Below are 20,208 nucleotides of genomic sequence, written 5' to 3'. Positions count from 1 at the left end.
ATAACTATTTATAATGTTGTAATCACGTACACTAAATATCATACACAATAGATAATAATTTAATTTTTTTTAACATACATGATAAATACATAAAAGAAAATGAGCCTCTTGTTTGAGTTCTTAACAATATATCAATCGGTGATCTATTGTTGACTCAGAAATATCAAAATGTGTTATCATATTAACAAAAATAATTTCTTGCTCAATGTTTTATGAAGGTCCATATTGTCACTAAACACACAAAATTTCACCAGATTCAAAGGTTCAAATATTCGTACCTTCTAAAAAGATCAACTAATAAAATTTTCTTCTTGACATACTGTCTACTGGTACATTTTATTTCCCAATTAACTTCAATTTTTCAAGGATTCAATTGTTTGGTTACGAAGGAGTTACGCATGTTGCAATAGTTTATTTGATGAGAATTACAAGTTCAAAGGGACATGCATATAGTTCGTAGAGAAACATATTAATCACAATTTCAGTCGATTTGCACATCAGGGTCTTATTTCATTATCATCTACAGCTACTTACAAAATTTCTAGAAATTATGTAGTGCACTTTCCGAGTTGTTGCGATAACAAACTGTTGTAGTAATCTATTTCGGCCTGAATTGTAAGTTGAAGAAGGGGTGCAAAACTCGTAGAAAAAAATCACATTTACCTGTCGACTTACACATTTACTGTTGCCTATAATAACATTATTATTATATCCTTATTATTTACAAAGTTTCATGATTTTATGATGTGTGGTTTCAGGGGAGTTGCTTTGACAAAATGTTGAAGTAGAATAATTTGGCAAAATTTGTAAGTTAAATTGAGCAAAACAGCTAGACAATTATTAGATCATAAGTTCCTTGCGAAAAGCGCATCTACATATGCCCTTTTTATCTACAGAGTTGATTACATGATTTTCTATGGAGTTCTGGTGACAAGAACAGGACTGAAGAACTGTCGGACAGATGGGTCAAAACATTCACAATACGTAACCTCTTTGCGTTGGTTATACTGAGCAATGCAGTTGATATTATTAAGTGTGTATTTTTAATACGATATTTGCATTCATCTATCATATAACTCGATGAAAATTGGTTACATAACATGTACAAGTATAGATGAAATAAAGGGACAGTTGGTGAGAGTGATATATGGTCTTTTGTATTGTCAAATGTGTTTTGTAATTCCTGCCAAACATTTTGTTAATAGTGGTATTGAAATTTTATGCTTTACCCAAACTAATGGTTATAATATTGTTTTTGGTAAGCAAATAACCATTCGTAGATATATTATTTTTTCGTGTGTTTAACTTTGACGCCATTCCATAGTATTATTGAAAAGATGCCTTGAGCACTTTCACATAGAGTTCCTTGACCTCAATCTAAAGAGTAGAGCAGGAAATACTAAATTCCATCGGAAACACTTAAGTTCACCACAGTGTTTTGTGTTTTTGTCCTTGTTCGTTGATTGCAATACTTTCGACGATTTTCTTTAACTTACATGACTTTGATTCACATCTTTGATTTTTTGCCGCTTCTTTTTATATTTCAATTTCAGAAATTTTTAGGGCATGAAATTGAATTACTTAGATATACAAAATATACATTTATTAATAAGATATTAGCCACAGTGTCTCTGTAATAATTTCAGTTTCATTTTACAACCAAGAATTGTATTCACAGCTGCATGCTTTACTTATGAGGCCTTTTTTTTCATTATTCAAATTAATCAATCTAATCAAAATGTAGATATATCTGAATTCGTTAAACTCATATGTATGTAGTATCAGAGATCTATATTTTAATTAGATTGTCAATTTAATATGTCTGTTTAAACAAGGACGTATATTATGTTAGTTATACGTCCTTGGTCTAAAGGGCTAAATATACGTGCTTTTTTATTATGCGTTAGAGTAATCTTTGTGGTATATCTATTAGTTTTATTAAAGGTATTTTAAAGATTCGGTAATATTGCCAATCTGACAAATATCTACCGGAGACTGAATGATGTTAATGTGACCAACTGAACTATTAAAGGTAGGTTTTTTTGTTTTGTTTTATGTGTTTCTATTTTCTATTCTATTTCGCCTTCAAAATATCTGAAATTACGCTTTTTTAGAACATAAAATTAAAATCACTTGTTAATACAGAAATACGTCAAAGTGAGAACGCTGGAAATGGGGAATGTATAAAAGAGACAACAACCCGACTAAAGGGTGAACAACAGTCCACCAACGGGTCTTCTTAGAGTCGTGCTTCAGCTGGTCTTTAAACAAAATGAGTACAATGATGAGGTTTTGTTTAACTATTGGGAGCTTACCACTGACTCCATGGATAAATCACACAGTATGAATGATGCAGAAAGACTCTTCTTATATCGGACAGCTTAATTGATATGTGCTACATCATAAAATACAAGTAAATACAAAAAAAAAATGGGGTCCGCTCGACAGTCCGACAGTTCTATAGTCCGACGGTTCAATGGTCCGACGGTTTAATAATCCGACAGTTCTATAGTCCGACGGTCCGATAGTTCGACATATACAACCAGATATGATATAATAGACTAATCACAGGAACAAGATATACTGTTGTTATTTTTTTTTATGGCAAGTATCAAATTGATAATTTTGGTCGTTTTCAACTGATTTTTATCGTGCTGTTTCAACACTGTCTATGGAAAACTTGGATCCAGAAAAAAATGTTTAACCCTGTGGTGGTTTTTGTTGTTGCTGTAATTTCACACTTGTTTTTCGTTTATTGGTTTTCTCGTTGGAATTGTTTTACACGGGTCCCTTTCTTTTTTTTAGCTAAAAAGATCATGTAAGCATTTGTCATCACTTGACGTACGTCGTCCGGCTGTCAATATTTAACTTTAAGATCTTCTCCTCTGAAACCACTGGGTCAATTTGAATCAAATTTAGCAGCAATTGTCCTTATGTGGTCCTCTTTCAGAATTGTGTCCGATGCCCCGATCCGTATTAAAAGATGGTCGCCATAGCTGAACATAGTTTAACATAAGGGTCCTATGGAAAGTTCACTTCAAAACCATCTTGTCTGTGCAAGCATTTGTAAGCCAGGGGCAGCACTAGTCAATCAAATGAGTACTGTGAATATGTGAAAACTGACTTATGGAGGCCCCCCAAAAAATAGATATTTGCTCCATGTTGACTACCGCTATGTATCTTTGAGACCAGCTTTTTTTTTCTGTATTCAGTTGTAATGAATTATATATATATTCCTAAGGCAACGAATATGTTATGTGCTACTTATTTTTCTCGCTTACGGTTTTTAGTTTTGTGCATTTTTAAATAAAGCATTTAAATAATGCATTCAATACAAATTATTTGCCCCATTAAACCGATAATGGCGTCTAACATAGTTACCTAATACTGTTGCATTATGTTTGGCATGTTTCTTTATTTTACAGTGAGTTTGTTGAGCAGTTTTTAACATTATTTGGTGGATATTTTATTACATCTAATTTGGAATTTATTGATTTGAACCCACACGGCTACGTTTTTTCCAATACACAGATATTCCGAGATCTATATTTAGCAATAATGATCTTATTAAATGACCATTCCCAAACATCCAATATTTGAATTACATTGAGTGATTTTCTGAAAATGAAACGAACGAAGCGTTCAGGCTAAGTTTTTGCTTTGATTGCAAAATTTTAAAGATTGAAATCATTAGGAAAACTTCATCTATTACAAGAAGTGAAGAAGAAAGGTAATTTCCGTAAATTGTCAGAAGGGAACTTTGAAACCTTTAATTATTCATAATGCATATGAAACAATATTAAAGTGTTTAGATAGGAAATAATAAAACAATAAAAACATTATTTGATATTTCAAAAGATGCAAAAGCAAAAAAAGTTGCATTTTCAATACACAATACAAGTAAATGAAAAACAATTAAACAGAGGTGTACTGTAAAAACACATAAAAATACCATTCTTGTAATTTGATAAGCTAGATGCGTGTTTTGCCTCCTTACGACTCATTGATGGCACTCGAAAGAAAATAGTCCGAAGGCCAAATCAAATGCGGAGATGAAGATCAAAAACGGAAATTCCGAAAGTTGTTCCAAAAACGGCTGAGACAATTTCTATGTGAACAGAAAAATCTAAGCTATTCGAATTATTCAGAAAAACATAATCAGTGCATTGACAGAAACAATACGCATCTCAATATTTCATATCTACACAAAAGTGCTGACTAATGTTGAGAGATGTATATATTCAGAGAGTTCTAGAAACGAAGAAACTAGAAATGACTTCGAATGAAACGAACGGATGACCTACAGTGTTGCTAAAGAATAAAAACGATTATAAATAAAACATTTAAAGAATAAAATCTCGAAAAGAAATTTATCTACGACGAATGAAATACACTGATCTAGTGACAATAAACTAATTATGGTTGTTACAGTAAACATTTGTAGAATTTTTATTTTTTTCCTTTTTGAAATTTTGGTTTTGTTTTTCTTCAGCAACAATTATTTCTATCAGGATGAGTTTCGAATGCATGGGACGTATTTTCGTGGCTGTGTTAAATTTAATTTTCATGGTAAGTTTATTTTTTGTTTTACACTTCTTCATTGCAATTATTATCATTTTCAAATTGGTTTTTTTTTTTTTTTTTTTAGATATTTGCATTGCATGTATGTTTCACTATTTATCAGCAATCAAAGACGGGCTTCAAAGTTATTGTGAAACTGCCTATTCTAGAGGTGGCGTGAATCAGATGTGGATACTTAAAAATTCAAAAGATCTTTTAGAGTACATACAATCTAACTCTCTTTCATCTTGTAACAGTATTAAAACATTTGACTTTTCTACCCTGTACACAAGTATTCCACATTCCAAACTAAAAGACAAATTGAAAGAGTTGATATTACTTTGCTTCATAAAAAAGAATGGCCAACGTAGATACAAGTATCTTGTCTTAGGGAGGGATAAATCCTACTTTGTAAAGAATCACTCTGCATGCTCTGATTCAAACAAAAAATTCTCTGAAACTGATATTATCAAGATGCTTGATTTCTTGATTGACAACATATTTGTTACGTTCGGAGGACGTGTTTTTCAACAGACTGTCGGCATTCCAATGGGAACAAACTGTGCCCCTCTACTCGCCGACTTGTTTCTTTATTATTATGAGGCTGACTTCATCCAGGAACTTCTTAGGAAGAAAGATAAGAAGTTAGCAATATCCTTTAACTCTACTTTCCGCTATATAGATGATGTTCTTTCACTAAACAATTCAAAATTTGGTGACTATGTGGAACGCATCTATCCAATCGAACTAGAGATAAAGGATACTACAGATACAGTTAAGTCGGCTTCATATCTTGACTTACATCTAGAAATTGACAATGAGGGTCGGTTGAAAACAAAACTTTACGACAAAAGAGATGATTTCAGCTTTCCAATTGTGAACTTTCCATTTCTAAGTAGCAACATTCCAGCAGCACCTGCATACGGGGTATATATCTCCCAATTGATACGATATTCCCGTGCTTGCATTTCCTATCATGATTTTCTTGATAGAGGTTTGCTGCTCACAAGGAAGCTATTAAACCAAGAGTTCCAAATGGTGAAGCTGAAATCATCCCTTCGTAAATTTTACGGACGCCATCACGAGTTGGTTGACCGTTATGGAATAACCGTTTCACAAATGATATCGGATATGTTCCTTACGTCGTAACTACAATCCCCTTCCCTTTCATGAATATGACCTACCGAATTAGACTATTTACCGGATTTGTAATCACTTAAGCAACACGACGGGTGCCACATGTGGAGCAGGATCTGCTTACCCTTCCGGAGCACCTGAGATCACCCCTAGTTTTTGGTGGGGTTCGTGTTGTTTATTCTTTAGTTTTCTATGTTGTGTCGTGTGTACTATTATTTTTCTGTTTGTCTTTTTTATTTTTAGCCATGGCGTTGTCAGTTTGTTTTAGATTTATGAGTTTGACTGTCCCTTTGGTATCTTTCGTCCCTCTTTCACTATAGAATATTTAAAAAATAAGATTGAGAGCCACCAAATAGTTTTCCCTTTAGTTACAAGATATACTAACCAAAGGACAGTTGTCTCATTGGCAATCATACGACATCTTCTTTTTTTTATAAATATCATGAAAATAACAAATCAAATTAGAGTTTTGTTTCGGTAGAGTAATTTTTCCGGATCTTTTGGCCTTACACATTGGCATGAAAAAACATAATGGCATCATACAAGTAAGTTTTCAGTTTGACTCTCCTGAACCTACCAAGATATTAGTAATTTTTTGGAAAGAACTTATATTCAACAGACAGAAACATCAACCAAGCCTAACTGAAGCATGATCACATTTAGAGGTCAACGTACAGACTTCAACAATATACAGAGCTCTAAATTGCCCAGAGTCTTGGAAAGTTGTGAAGTTACAAAGACTATCATGATAAGACACTCACATCTTTTTAATTCCAGATAAGAAAACGTATTTATCTATGACTGATCAACTCTGACGAGATTCGTGACTTTTGAAAAACACATGGATGTATGGCGTATTTCAACTAGCTTTTGGAACTCACGTGTTAGAACACAATCCCTCCTCTCTTATAACAATAGCAATCAGTTGAATAACAAAATCATAGATATGTAAAATAGCGTGAAGGAAGAATAAGTTAAAAGCGCTTAATTATATGATACCTACATGCGAAATAAAGTGTTGCACCCTTCCCTCATCTCCCCAGTTTTGTCGTTTGCCTGTGTCATCAACATATATACAATGTACATTCATCCTTAATTTCGAGACAAGCACATTGGCAATCAAATCTTTTCTATTGAAAAAATAGATTTATACAAAAAAAGGAGATTTGATTTCAACTTTTAAAATTCAAGATTTGAATTTCATCTCAGACGAAATAACAGCGTTCTAATGATAAGCTGAATTATTTCATCTCTCAAACCATAAAAAAAAACACGGATTTAAATGACATTTTCTGGAGATAAACGCGTAAAATATAACTGAAAAAAGCTATTTACCTAACTTCTTCTTGTTTGATCATATTTCCTCAAAGAATCTCGTTATTTGTGTAAAAACTTAGAAAAAAATCTATTTATCCTGTAATTTACTTTTCAGTCCAATAGCCTTACCTTTGTAGCTATAGGTGTAGTTATCAAAGTAGCATCGAATATTGGTTTTATAAATGGACTTGAAGATCAAGTTAAAGAATATTTAAATTCTACGACTGCGAATATTGGAACTTCAAACAACGGAACCAACGATTTGTCCATTACTGAGCATTTAGATGGGATAGCCCTTATATTCATTATTTCTGGTTGCGTTTTGTTTTTCTTGTCATTTTGTGGTTGTTGTGGAGCCTTGTGCAATTCTAAAACAGCAATGACTATCGTAAGTATTCTGGTTACGAAATAATAACAGATAATGATTACCTGTTCATTATATGCTTGGTTCTGGCAGATATAACATACAAATGACACAAGGGTGACTCAGATACCCATATCTTATAAGGGAGATAACAATCCTACTTATGAAAGTATTTAAGCTTCTTTTATTTTTTATTATCATGCACATATTATTTGTCTCTTCTTTTTTCAAAGCTACTATTTTTGCTTCATGGTTTGTTATGTACATATAGGTAATTACTTAGTCTTACTTTACCTTACAATACACTAATCGTTAGTTTTTATGTTGTGTATTGTGAGCTGTTGTTTGTCGTTTGGTTGTTTTTTGTCTGTTTTCATGACAATGTCTGCTTGTTTTCGGTTTTACCAGTTTTAATATCCCATAGGTATCTCCTCCGGACAAAAAATCTTGAAGGAATAGATGCAAAATCTTAGATGTAAGCTATGCTGCTTGCTTTCAAAACCAATAGGATATGTAGTTTAAGAGGATGTTACAAAATAAAACGTTTATTGTGAACATATTCTACCTTTCTCAACACCATAAAAATCTTCGATTAATAGATTGGTGTTGATTGCGTAAGGTCAGATTATTTTAAGCATGCTCAACTCACGGAGATGTAACATTTTAAAGCATGCTCAATTCACGGAGATGTAACATTTTAAAGCATGCTCAATCCACGGAGATGTAAAATTTTAAAGCATGTTCGATCCACGGAGATGTAACATTTTAAAGCATGCTCAATTCAAAGAGATGTAAAATTTTAAAGCATGCTCGATCCACGGAGATGCAACGTGATTTCAAAAGTGGAGGTAATGAAACGAATGAAAATCCAGAGACATTTTCTGGAATTTGGATTTTGACACGCCGAAATAAAAACAATATACACCAATTTATCAATATTGCCTCTTTGTTTATAGACCATATAATTCCATGTTGTAGCTCAAACTTTCCTCGTGCATTGAATTTCACTTGTTTCGGAAACCATTTTGGATTTGTGGTTATGTTTACAAGAATGGCTAGTGTTCGATTAAGTTTCCCCTGTCCCCTGATTTTATCTAAGTATTGGTATTTTGTTATGTATGCATGTTTTTTTTAACTCTATAGAACATTTTATGGTCATTGATTTCATTGTTTACTAGACCTGGCAAGGAGGCGGGGCTAGACAGTGATATAATAACTTCTGAGATGGAAGTTAGCACATTGGTTTAAGCTCCTCCACTTCATTGCTTTTTTCTATGACATGCGACACACGGCAGGACTGGAGATTGAAATAACTCAAACTCATTTATTTAAACCACTTCTCTAAAAATACAGAAGCTTTCTCTCGGAGATCAAAGGAAAAATTACGATTCACGTTACAAACAACATTTACAATTTTGTATTCATAGTTCCTATTTTCCTATTGTCACGGTATATTATTGTTGCCTCTATTTATTGTACAAGTTATCATTTAATGATAATCATAATTATGTTAAGGGATGTTTTTGTATTAGTTCACTTTTTAAAAGTCTGTTTCTACTCTGAAATATTGTTTTTTAAAACCAAGAGGTCATCGTTTTACAAATGGGGTTAAATTTATAACGGGGCTTCAAAGTTTATCCACTTTCTTGACTTCATATATCATAATTAACTTAAAATAAAGCATACTGCAGTTACAGATAAGTCTGAATAGGAACAAAACGAAAAAAAAAGAAGATATAATTAAATAAACTTAATTTTTGTTTTGTGATCTATTTTTTTTTCTACTTTTGTCATTTATTTACTTATTATTTTGTATCTTCTTTTTCGTGTTCTGAAATATAGGTCTTAACTCATAGTGCAATGCTATGGATATTATGAATACACATAATGTAAATATAAAGTAAAGTATATTTCAGAATTTAGATTACTAACAAGTACGTCTAACTTGTTCTTTATATTATAAAATAGTTAACGCAGGCGGAAACCCAGTTGAAATAGAACAAAAGAATCGAAAAGATAATTTTGACGAAGTAGAATCTTGACTGAACGAGGCTGGAAGGAACCGGTATTTCCTGTATTTGTTAAAATTTTCAATTCAGTATGATGTAATTAAAAAATTAACTGTATAGCGAATATAAATACAAGGAGATGTGGTATGATTGCCAATAAGACAACTATCCTTCAAAGGATGTAAGCATTTATAGGCAACCATACGGCCTTCAAGAATGAGGAAAACCCATACGGTATACTGTACACACAATTTTGCACAACCCGTAGTTACGAGGTAGACTAAAAGTTTCCCCACCCAAATTTGATCATATTTCAAAAATAACATGATCTAAACTATACCGTTCTTAGTTAATGTGTTCGTGTATTTAAAAACAACAGGAATTTATTTCTTATCATTAAAATCAGTTAAATGTTTTATTTTTTAACAGTACGCCATCATTATAACAGTAATGTTCGTTGCAGAAATTATTGTCGTGATTTTACTGTATGCTGCAAACACGGTTAGTAATGATTTGACTGTATTTTTTTCGTATATAGACTTAAGTAATTATATAGAACATTCCGCGGTCACCTAATGATCACATATTATATGTAAATCATGCATGCATTCTGTGACGGGTCTAGATCACTCATCTGCTGATACGGCACCTGCTGATTATGCACCATTAACCTGCCAATTTTACCCCTTTATAGAACAACTAAAGTTGCTTCCCTTTGTACATTAACGGATTTTAAATAAAAAATTAATGCCATGTTACTTTATTAATTAAGTTTGGATAAATAGCAGCTAGACATTAATTATGTTAAATTGCAGGAAAGTATGATATAAATGTTTTGTAAAATTTGAATGCACTTTCAAAAAAGTTTTGTCTTTTGTTATAGTACATAGATTTGGAAAACTGTAATGTATAAATCTTCCAAAGATTAAAAAAAAGTGAACTGACAGAGATCATGTGACTGAAAGATGTCATACTTGATGTGGGGATAGAATTGTTGTGAACGAGACCATCTCCTTGAGTGCTTAGGTTATCAATTGACTGGGTCAGATTAGCATGATTAGGTGAACGTTCCTCTGTATCGCTGAATAAGCACATCGTTCTTGTTATAGGCATTTAAAAAGTGGAATCGCCAAAGGTTCTAAACGCATAAATCATATAATACGAATATCTAGCGGGGACTTAACCTTGTGTGTTGATTTTGATATTGGATACTTAAACTTTCTTTCTTTCTTCTCGTTCACATGCTGGAACCTTACTCTTTTATTCTATTTAAATCTCAACTGGAAGGCCTCAGACAGACTGAGTGAGCGTAAAATCACTATTATCGATAGCCAATGACAAACAAGTTAAAGTTAATCGATTCAATATTATTACCAAAATAAATAATGCGGTTGTCCGAAATGTTACAGGTACGCCTCTAGGTAATGCAGACTCGATCCGAGAAAAAGAAGATGAAAGTCTGATACAATAAAAAATCCAATATAGTAAACTATCGGTTATGTAAGATGATTATTTCTGTACTAGTTCTTTGTTAACACCCAATGTACACATACAAATAGGAATGAGTTTTCGTCCTACAACTTGTAAAAAATCGGTTATTGTTGAGATAGTTAGGAATCGGATGTTCAGTAGTTGTCGTTTGTTGGTTTGGTTCATAAGTGTTTCTCGTTTTTTTTTACATAGAATAGACCGTTGGTTTTCCCGTTTGAATGGTTTTACACTAGTAATTGTTGGGGTCCTTTACAGCTTTCTGTGCGATGTGAGCCAAGGCTCCATATTGAAGACCGTACTTTGACCTATATTGGTTTACATTTATAAATTATGACATGAATGGAGAGATGTCTCATTGGCACTCATACCACATCTTCTTATATTTATCTTTATATATTACAGATTCAAGATGCTATTAAGGATGTTTTATTTGAATCATTGGAAAATTATAAAGGGCTAGGAAACTTTGATGTTACAACACTTGGGTGGATGTTTTTCATGAAAGAGGTAAACATTCTTTGTTTCATTACACGATATATACTTTATATATATATACAATTGAAGTTATTTGTATTTATATTGTTAGTTCAATGGTTAATATGGTGACGATGTGATAGTGCTCGAAAAAGTGTAAATAATTGGTTATGAATACACAGAAGTAATAATAAAAGATAAAGGCAACTGTCTTTCATTTAAAAAAAATCCATGTACATAATATATAGGAAATATTGAATAACTCATGAAATACTTTTTGGACGTTGAATTACTCAAAACGAAAATCTAAAATTCATTTTTTTCGACATCGTGAAATTTGCTATGGTAACACGATATCATTTCAACATTGTCAACATTGTAAGAACTCTAAAATATTGTTTACATCGTTCACATCGTACAAATCGCAATGTATAAAATGTAGTAACAATATCAGGGTCACTTTCCGACTCGGAAATAACTATTCCCAGGAGAACTGTTGGTTCATTTTGATAGGATGCACAGAAAATCCTTTACTTCCTAATTCTGGTAATTCGTCCACATCACTTGCTCCGTAACTAGACATACTTAACAATTTTTAACTATCAGTTGTATACAAAGCTTGGTGATTAGCTGTAAACAAAATTTGTCACGTATGACGTAGACAAAAGATTTAATTCAAGGGAAATAAGTCATGAGCACAACCGATACTGATAAAACTTTTGGAGGGGGTTTTATGGACCCTATACGCATTTTGACAATAATTCTTTTTTTTGGCATAAAACAAATACGAAGTTAATGTCTAATAAATAAAAGCAAAAGTTAAAAACCGTTTCCTGTGATCTGCAAGAACGTTAGCATCGCGGATGTTGACGATGAGAACGAAGTAAACACAAAGGTATTGACTCGGTGTTCAATATTAACAATGTTGACTCGCCAATGTGAACATCGCGATTAACAACGTTAACACGATATTGTGTGACATCCAAACATTCAAAGAGCTCTTGAATTAGGAGATAACTGTATTGTATTCTAATCTCCGACGGCATCAATTGGGGATTTGATGGTCGCAAATTCAGTTTACCGGCGACGAGTTAGCGGAGACAGTAAACGAGACTAATATTACATTTTTCAAACTAAAAAAAATACTCGTTTACTGTCTCCGCTAACTCGTCGCCGGTAAATTGAATTTGCGACCATCAAATCCCCAATTGATGCCGTCGGAGATTAAAATACAATATTTTTATCTCCATTCTAATGAAACTGACAGACAACAACGTTAAAACATGTATTTAAAAAACTGTTATATGCCGTCTGCGCTTGCGCGTACGTCCCATAGCATCAATTGTCAATTAATTGATGTCATGTAGATAAATGACGTTATCCAATCAAAACGAACGTTACAAATGGTGTTGCATTAGAATGTTGATTACATCGTTGACATCTTTCACATTGCGATATATACAATGCAGTAACGTACAATATCGTGTTTATATCGTTCACAGCGCAATGCTGACGATGTTAACAAAAAGGTATTGACTCGGTGAATAATATAAACGATGTTGACTCTCCATTGTGAACATTGCGATATTTACAATGTTAACACTTTATCGTGTCACATCGTTAATAATATAAGAACTCTTATCTTTTCTTTATATCGTTGACATCTTTTACCATAAATGAGATGTATACTGTAATAACGATATCGTTAGAACATCGTTTTCGTCGCGATGTTGACGATGTGAACGATGTAAATACAAAGTATTGACTCGGTAAACAATATAAACGATGTTGACACGCTATTGCCAACTTGGCGAATATCGTGATGTGAATTAGTACTTTTACCATCTTGCGCCTTTGATAATTCTATCAATATTGAGTGATTTTTTAGATTGTAATTAGCTGTAATTAACTGTTCCGAGTAGCATGAGTGAGGTATTCAATTAGCAAGTTTTATTTCCGTCAATAAAATAAAAGCAAAACCGAAGATTAAGTATGGTTAAATGTATATTTGTCAGAATTAATGTACTACAATAGCATAAATTAAGTACTTGGGTGAAATATAAAAGGAGTATGTTCGATAAGGGCCATATTTGGCCCCGATTATAAATTTCAATGTTACAAGATAAAAAAATGTTTTAAGTTGACTAAAAGACATGTGAGAAGGTTAGGTATAGCTATTTTTGTCGAAGTTTTTTTTCTAAAGCATTGATTTTAACATCCCAATAAGGTCAAAATAAGGGACTTTAGCGAAATCTGACAAAATACGTCAGATTTCAGCCAAATTTTGGACCAGGAAACATAGAGCGCAGGCGTCGGCAAACTAAATATTCAAGTTAAACATGTAAAATGTCATTACAAACATTATGTTCAAAGATCTTGTTTGTCGACGTATGCGCTCTATGTTTCCTGTCCAATAATCAACGGAAATTTAGCCATGTTCATTGATTTTTTTGTGGAAAATAAAAACCAGTACTATTTGTAACGTCATGAATAGACTTATTTACTTTCTAGTCACTGTATTAGCTATGATTTATTGTAATATTGGTCAATAAATCCTAATTTTAAATTTTAGCTAAATAACGGGCTATTTTAGGACCTTACCGAACCGAACCTACTCCTTTCATCAATATAGACAAAAAGGCAACGTGACATAAAAAATATTAGTTAAAATATATTTTCCTGTACTTGTTTAACGCTTTGTTTCTGAATCAACTCAAAGAGATAGAATCATTTAACAAACTAACAAACGTGTTTTTCATTCGGCCTTTTTTCAGAAATTATTCCCAAAATATCATCAGTTGTAGATCCTCGGTGGTCATGACACATAGGGACATATGGTTGGAACCCTCCTTTTAATCCTAGGTTGAAACCCACTTTAAAATTCGCTTTTCCCGCCCCTGAATCTTTAATACATTTAACAGATCATTTTATCATAGCAGTTGGTATAGTTTTCTGTTAATATAATGACCGATATATTTTTTAGCTGACACGATAAACAGTAAATACAATGCTAACTTGGTGTTACCAAGCCTAGATAACTCTGTTCAATTCTACCAATGTGAAGTAATAAACCACATAACAAGAAGTTGAAATAAAGTTACACAAAATACAATTCAACCACACAACCTACCAATCATAGCGCCTAAAATTACGGGAGTATTGCAAGAATTCTATTAAATTAAGAATTTTTCAAATACGACATGTTGTATCATAATTATCGATATATCAAGTGAATTTTTTGTTACCTTTTTTTAGATATTAAAATTTTAAGCCGCCAATTGTCATTTTTGGTTTTCTTGCCAGGAGAAGATAACTATGCTATTGAAACTGTCATTTACAATATGTCATGTCTCTATGAAAAAAGTAAAATCACAAAAATACTGAACTTAGAGGAAAATCAATTCGGAAAGTCCATAATCACATGGCAAAATAAAATAACAAAACGCATCAAAAACGAATGGACAAGAACTGTCATATTCCTGACTTGGTAGAGGCATTAATTGTTATTAGCGATATTTGTATTTACTTATTTGTATTTTTTTAGATGAACTGTTGTGGTGTTAATGGGTATTTGGATTTCAATAGGACACACACAGATAACTGGAGAAACCCTGGATTGGTGAGCACTGACCTAGATGCACCCATCGTATGCTGTGTTACAGAACCACTAAGCCATTCTGATACTGATACAAGTTGTGCACGCGAAGAAACCTTTGATATTCATACACAGGTAATGAAAATTGTGTAAGAAATAAGTTGTCTTCAATATTAAATATAGTTACGATACCGTTGTCAGGTCATTATTGATTGCATATTTGGGTATTGATATTGATTCACTCATACGGTCATTGCATCAGAAATAAACACATTTATTGAAAAACAAGTTGTTGGCATGATGAGGGTTATGTTCGTCTCTTTTATATTTCGAATCAGTCAATCATTTTAATTGAGGTCTCGAGCTGTCATGTCAGTAACTGCTGTTGGTCCTTTGTCAATTTATGTATTATTGTCATTTTACTAAGTTTCTTTTGTTGCATACAATATTCTGTCATCGGATTCTGACTTCTTTTAAACTGAGTATTACTTTGCGCATTGATGTGTATTTTTTAATTCAACAATTGTTGAGTTATAGGGGTCGGTTCAGATCTAAACAAAAGATGTTTAACACCGCCACATTTTTGCGCCTGACCCAAGTCAGGAGCCTCTAGCCTTTGTTAGTGTAGTATGTTTTTTTTTTTAAATTTTAGTTCATTTAAACGTTTGTATTTAGTATGACATCTATTTTCACTGAACTAGTACACTTTTTTTTTAATTTTGGGACCAACTGAGCACCACCTAAGGGTGCGGAATTTTCTCGCTGCATTGAAGACACATTGGAGGCCTTCGGCTGGCATCTGAACTTTGGTCGGGTTTTTGTTTCAAGGTCGTTAAAAATTTCGATTTGTTGTTGTTGTTTCTTTGGCATATTCCCCATTTCCATTTCCATTCTCAATTTTATTTTATATATAAAACACATGAGTTTTTTCACCATTAATATACTTATATACTTCAGATAAGTTGTGATTATATTTTTCGTGTCCCGCCTTCATAAGAAAGGAAGTGTTTTTTTTTTTATTTCCGGTCAGTCTGTTTATCCGACCGTCCCCTGTCATTGTAGTTGACGTCGCAATCAGTACTAATAAAAAGCATTCAACATTTACAATATAAACAAAATAAAAGATAAAAAAAAATTCCAAAGATGGAATATAACATGTATTGATAATGTCACCATTAAGTCTTTTATGAGTTGATTTCACTTCCTGGTTGGTGCAGATGAACACCTGATATATATAGTAATCCAAATACTATTCTCCAACTGCTGGTTCTTAGTGGACCAAATTAATCTATACACAAATCAGTATGAATAATATGGCACTTTACAATTTATTTACATATTAGAATACTCACAAATTTTCGAATCATTAATGTTCTAGTTCTCCTGATGTTTGAAGCCAACGGATGAGTCTAATAAACAGCTATACATATGCAAGAGTCCATAAGAGCAGAAAATAACCTAGATTCTTATGTATATTGTTAAATTGTTAGTGCAAATTAATTTGGATTTATAATACAAGATGATACTGATTGCATCACCTATCACACCTTGTTCCAATGCTATGATACATACATGCAATCGTAACAAGTTTAAACTTTGATCATTTCAGGGATGTTTTGCTGCAGTATGGGACGTTACAATGGGCAACTCATTGATTACAGGAACAGTGTTTCCTGTGGCATTTGTTTTCCAGGTATCAGTAACAAAATGTGCTGTAATTCAAAGTTTTTTTGGCGTGTATATAACATACTGTTGAATGTAAGACGGGCGGGCTGATTACTGTTGTTTTATAGTGACTAGTGGGCTACATATCTCTTTAGTTGTTGAAAAGGTAAATGCTTGTTGGTCTTTTTTCTTGTAGTACTTTGTTTAGATGGCTTTTATTGGTATAGTATTTTGATAAACATTTTTTTTACGCAAGATCTTATTTTGATTAAGTTAATGATTTTCCTTAAAGAAATTTAAATTATTGTATGACTATGACTATATATGACCGTGAAAATATATAGGCAAAAATTAGTAAAACATTTAACGGCTTCCTCGCGACATGTTGACCACAAGTGAGCTATTCCATTACTGGTGTTCGTTGTCAATCGTCGTCGTCCCTCATCATTGTCCGTCGCCGTCATCACCATCACACATCATCACCCGTCCGTCGTCTTAGCCATTATCAATCGTTCGTTAATTTTTTACAAAAAAATCTCTGAAATAACTTGGCACCATTCATCAAGATGATTCCGATTGCCAACCAACAGGGACCAAAAATATAAATAAGGGCATTATAATGTTTTTCTCGGTTATACTGAAATTTTATATTGATAGAGAACATCTCACAGGGGTAGAATGATCATGTGTTGAGATCTAACTACTGTTATTTTAAATTGAAACTATCATACGAATAATTAAAAAAATTATTGCCTTTAAATGCCGAGTGGTCCACCAATTCGTTTTATCTTGAAAACTAAAATATATAAAAAAAAATATGTACAATTTGTTATACAATGATCGTATTATGGTCTTTAAAAAAAACATATTCTTTATAGCAATTTGATCCAAAATATTTCCATTCGCAAATTAAACTGTATACCTTACTACAATATTACTTTCATTTACCTGTGTATAGTATTGTAAAGGGCGGCTTTAGGTTGAAGGTTATTGTTGTACTTTTGAAATCGTTTAACATTTCACAGCGATACACTACTGTTGTCTTTATTTATTTATCCTTTATTTCATTTATTTTGTATTTACATTGTATTATATATCATATTTATTCGATCAGTATATATTCACTAGTATTAATAGGTCTTTTGATTGAGTCTAGCCATTTCAATTGATATTTCATAGTGTGTCTTTCACTATTGTTTCAAATAAGGGTGAAGATTTGTACCTTTTTAAACCAGCTGCATTTGTTTGCATCTTTCCTAAGTCAGGAATCTAATGTTCAGAAAATGTCGTTTGTTGATGTGGTTTTTACGTGTTTCCCGTGTCTCGTTTTTTATATAGATTAGACTGCTGGTTTTCCCGTTTGATTGGTTTTACACTAGAAATTCTTTAGGTTTATGTATAGCTTGTTGTTCAGTATAAGCCAAGGATCCGTGTTGGAGACCGTACTTTGACCTTTAATGGTTTACATTTACAAATTGTGACTAGGATGGAGAGTTAGCACTCATAACACACCTTCTTATATCTATATATTATTATATATAACGCGCGTCGGATACAGTGCAGGCGATTTGGATCCACGATATCTCAGTAGTATGAGCTCAAATCCCGGCGAGGGAAGAGCATATAATTTGCGAAAGCAATTTTACAGATCTAAAATTGTAAGGCAGATGTTTAGACGCATTATTATATATAAAATACATAGATGCTGGTAAGCGACTCAGGCTTTGAAGAACCTTAGTTTGGTTTTACCGTCTGCAGTCCTAATTGCTATATTTTGAATCGATGTTATATAAGAGAGGTGCGAAAGATACCAGAGGGACATTCAAACTCATAGATCGAAAATAAACTGACAACGCCATGGCTAAAAATGAAATGACAAACAAACAAATAATAGTACACACGACACAACACATATCTCGCTTACGACACTTAAAGAAACTTATGTTTTATAGTCTATAACCCGTACGTCAGTTTGTCAGTCAAAAACTAAGCTAAAAAATTGGTTTTAAATACAAACTCATCAAAGTTCCCCGTTGAATGCAGAAATTGCGTTTTTTTCTACAAAATAATCATTAGTGGCAGGTTTAAGATTTTGTAAAATTTGCATATGTCAAGACCAAGCAGATTCAAACTACAAAAACAGAAAAGACACTATCAACATAATTCAGGAATTTTGATATGTCAACAGATAGTTAGTTATTATTGGGATAGCACTGTACTGACGGAATTTGTTTTGTCAACACAGGAAGCATAATTCATATAGAATCTTCTCAAAAAGTTTGAATTAATTTAAATTCTATGTTTGCGTTTCTAGTAAATAGATAGGAATATACACATGACATATACAAGTATCTTTTTATATTTTGTAGTTGTTGCTGATTATATTTTCGTGCATGTTGATCGCCGGACATAAGGATCAAAAGCAAACTGCCGGGAGCGTGTATGTGGATTAGAATATTAACGCATTGTTACGTTTGATTAGTGGAAAACGCTCAATAATTTGTATCATAATATTTCTTATTTGATTTATATGTTGTTGTATTTTGACGAGAGTATTGTACTTTCTGAATTATATCATAATATTTGTATAACTTAGTTGAAGGAGGATTTCGATAAGCTTGACCAAGTGGTTTTTTTTTCGGTCACAAATGCATGAATGTAACAAACAGACTTGTTTCTGGTTCCAAAAGAAACAATGTCTTGAAATGATTAGCATGAGGGAAAAAATAATTAAAAACAAAACGTTATATATATGTAGTGTTGTGTCGTTGTTCTCCTCTTATATTTAATGCGTTTCCCTCAGTTTTAGTTTGTTACCCTGATTTTGATTTTTGTCCATGGATTTATGAGTTTGAACAGCGGTATACTACTGTTGCCTTTATATATAACACTGTATTTGGGTTAAACAAGATAACTCACCAACTTTATATAGGTGGCGTGAATCAGATGTGGATATTTAAAAATTCCAAAGATCTTTTAGAGTACATACAATCTAACTCTCTTTCATCTTGTAATAGTAATAAAACATTTGACTTGTCTACACTTTACACAAGTGTTCCACATTCCAAACTAAAGGCAAATTGAAAGAGTTGGTATTGCCTTGCTTCATAAAAAAATGGCCAACGTAGATTATAGTATCTTGTCTTAGGGAGGGATACATCCTAATTTGTAAAGGATCACTCTGATTCAAACAAACATTCTCTGAAACTGACATCATCAAGATGCTTGATTTCTTGATTGACAACATATTTGTTACGTTCGGAGGACGTGTTTTTCAACAGACTGTCGGCATTCCAATGGGAACAAATTGTGTCCCTTTTCTTGCCGACTTGTTTCTTTATCATTATGAGGCTGATTTCATACAGGAACTTCTTAGGAGGAAAGATAAGAAGTAAGTAATATCCTTTACCGGTAACTCTACTTTACGCTATATAGATGATGTTCTTTCACTAAATAATTCAAAATTTGGTGACTATGTTGCACGCATCTATCCCATCGAACTAGAGATAAAGGATACTACAGATACAGTCAAGTCGGCCTCATATCTTGACTTAAATCTAGAAATTGACAATGAGGGTCGGTTGAAAACAAAATTT

The 20,208-nt window shown here is 32.6% G+C and overlaps 1 protein-coding gene across 1 annotated transcript; it reads left to right on the top strand.

Annotated features, from left to right (window-relative positions):
• The first annotated feature begins 1,922 nt into the window (after positions 1-1,922).
• Positions 1,923-19,365, top strand: LOC139524568 (tetraspanin-1-like). Its single transcript, XM_071319423.1, has 8 exons — positions 1,923-2,032; positions 4,493-4,569; positions 7,130-7,402; positions 9,817-9,888; positions 11,281-11,385; positions 14,897-15,082; positions 16,557-16,640; positions 18,982-19,365. Exons 2-8 carry the CDS (start codon positions 4,513-4,515, stop codon positions 19,063-19,065), a joined length of 861 nt encoding a protein of 286 aa, XP_071175524.1. The 5' UTR covers positions 1,923-2,032; positions 4,493-4,512; the 3' UTR covers positions 19,066-19,365.
• The last annotated feature ends 843 nt before the right edge of the window (positions 19,366-20,208 follow it).

This window comes from Mytilus edulis, chromosome 5 (assembly GCF_963676685.1).
Source record: "Mytilus edulis chromosome 5, xbMytEdul2.2, whole genome shotgun sequence".
NCBI lineage: Eukaryota > Metazoa > Mollusca > Bivalvia > Mytilida > Mytilidae > Mytilus > Mytilus edulis.
The sequence above is the reverse complement of the archived record's forward strand: the minus strand, read 5'-3'. Positions and strand labels throughout refer to the sequence as shown.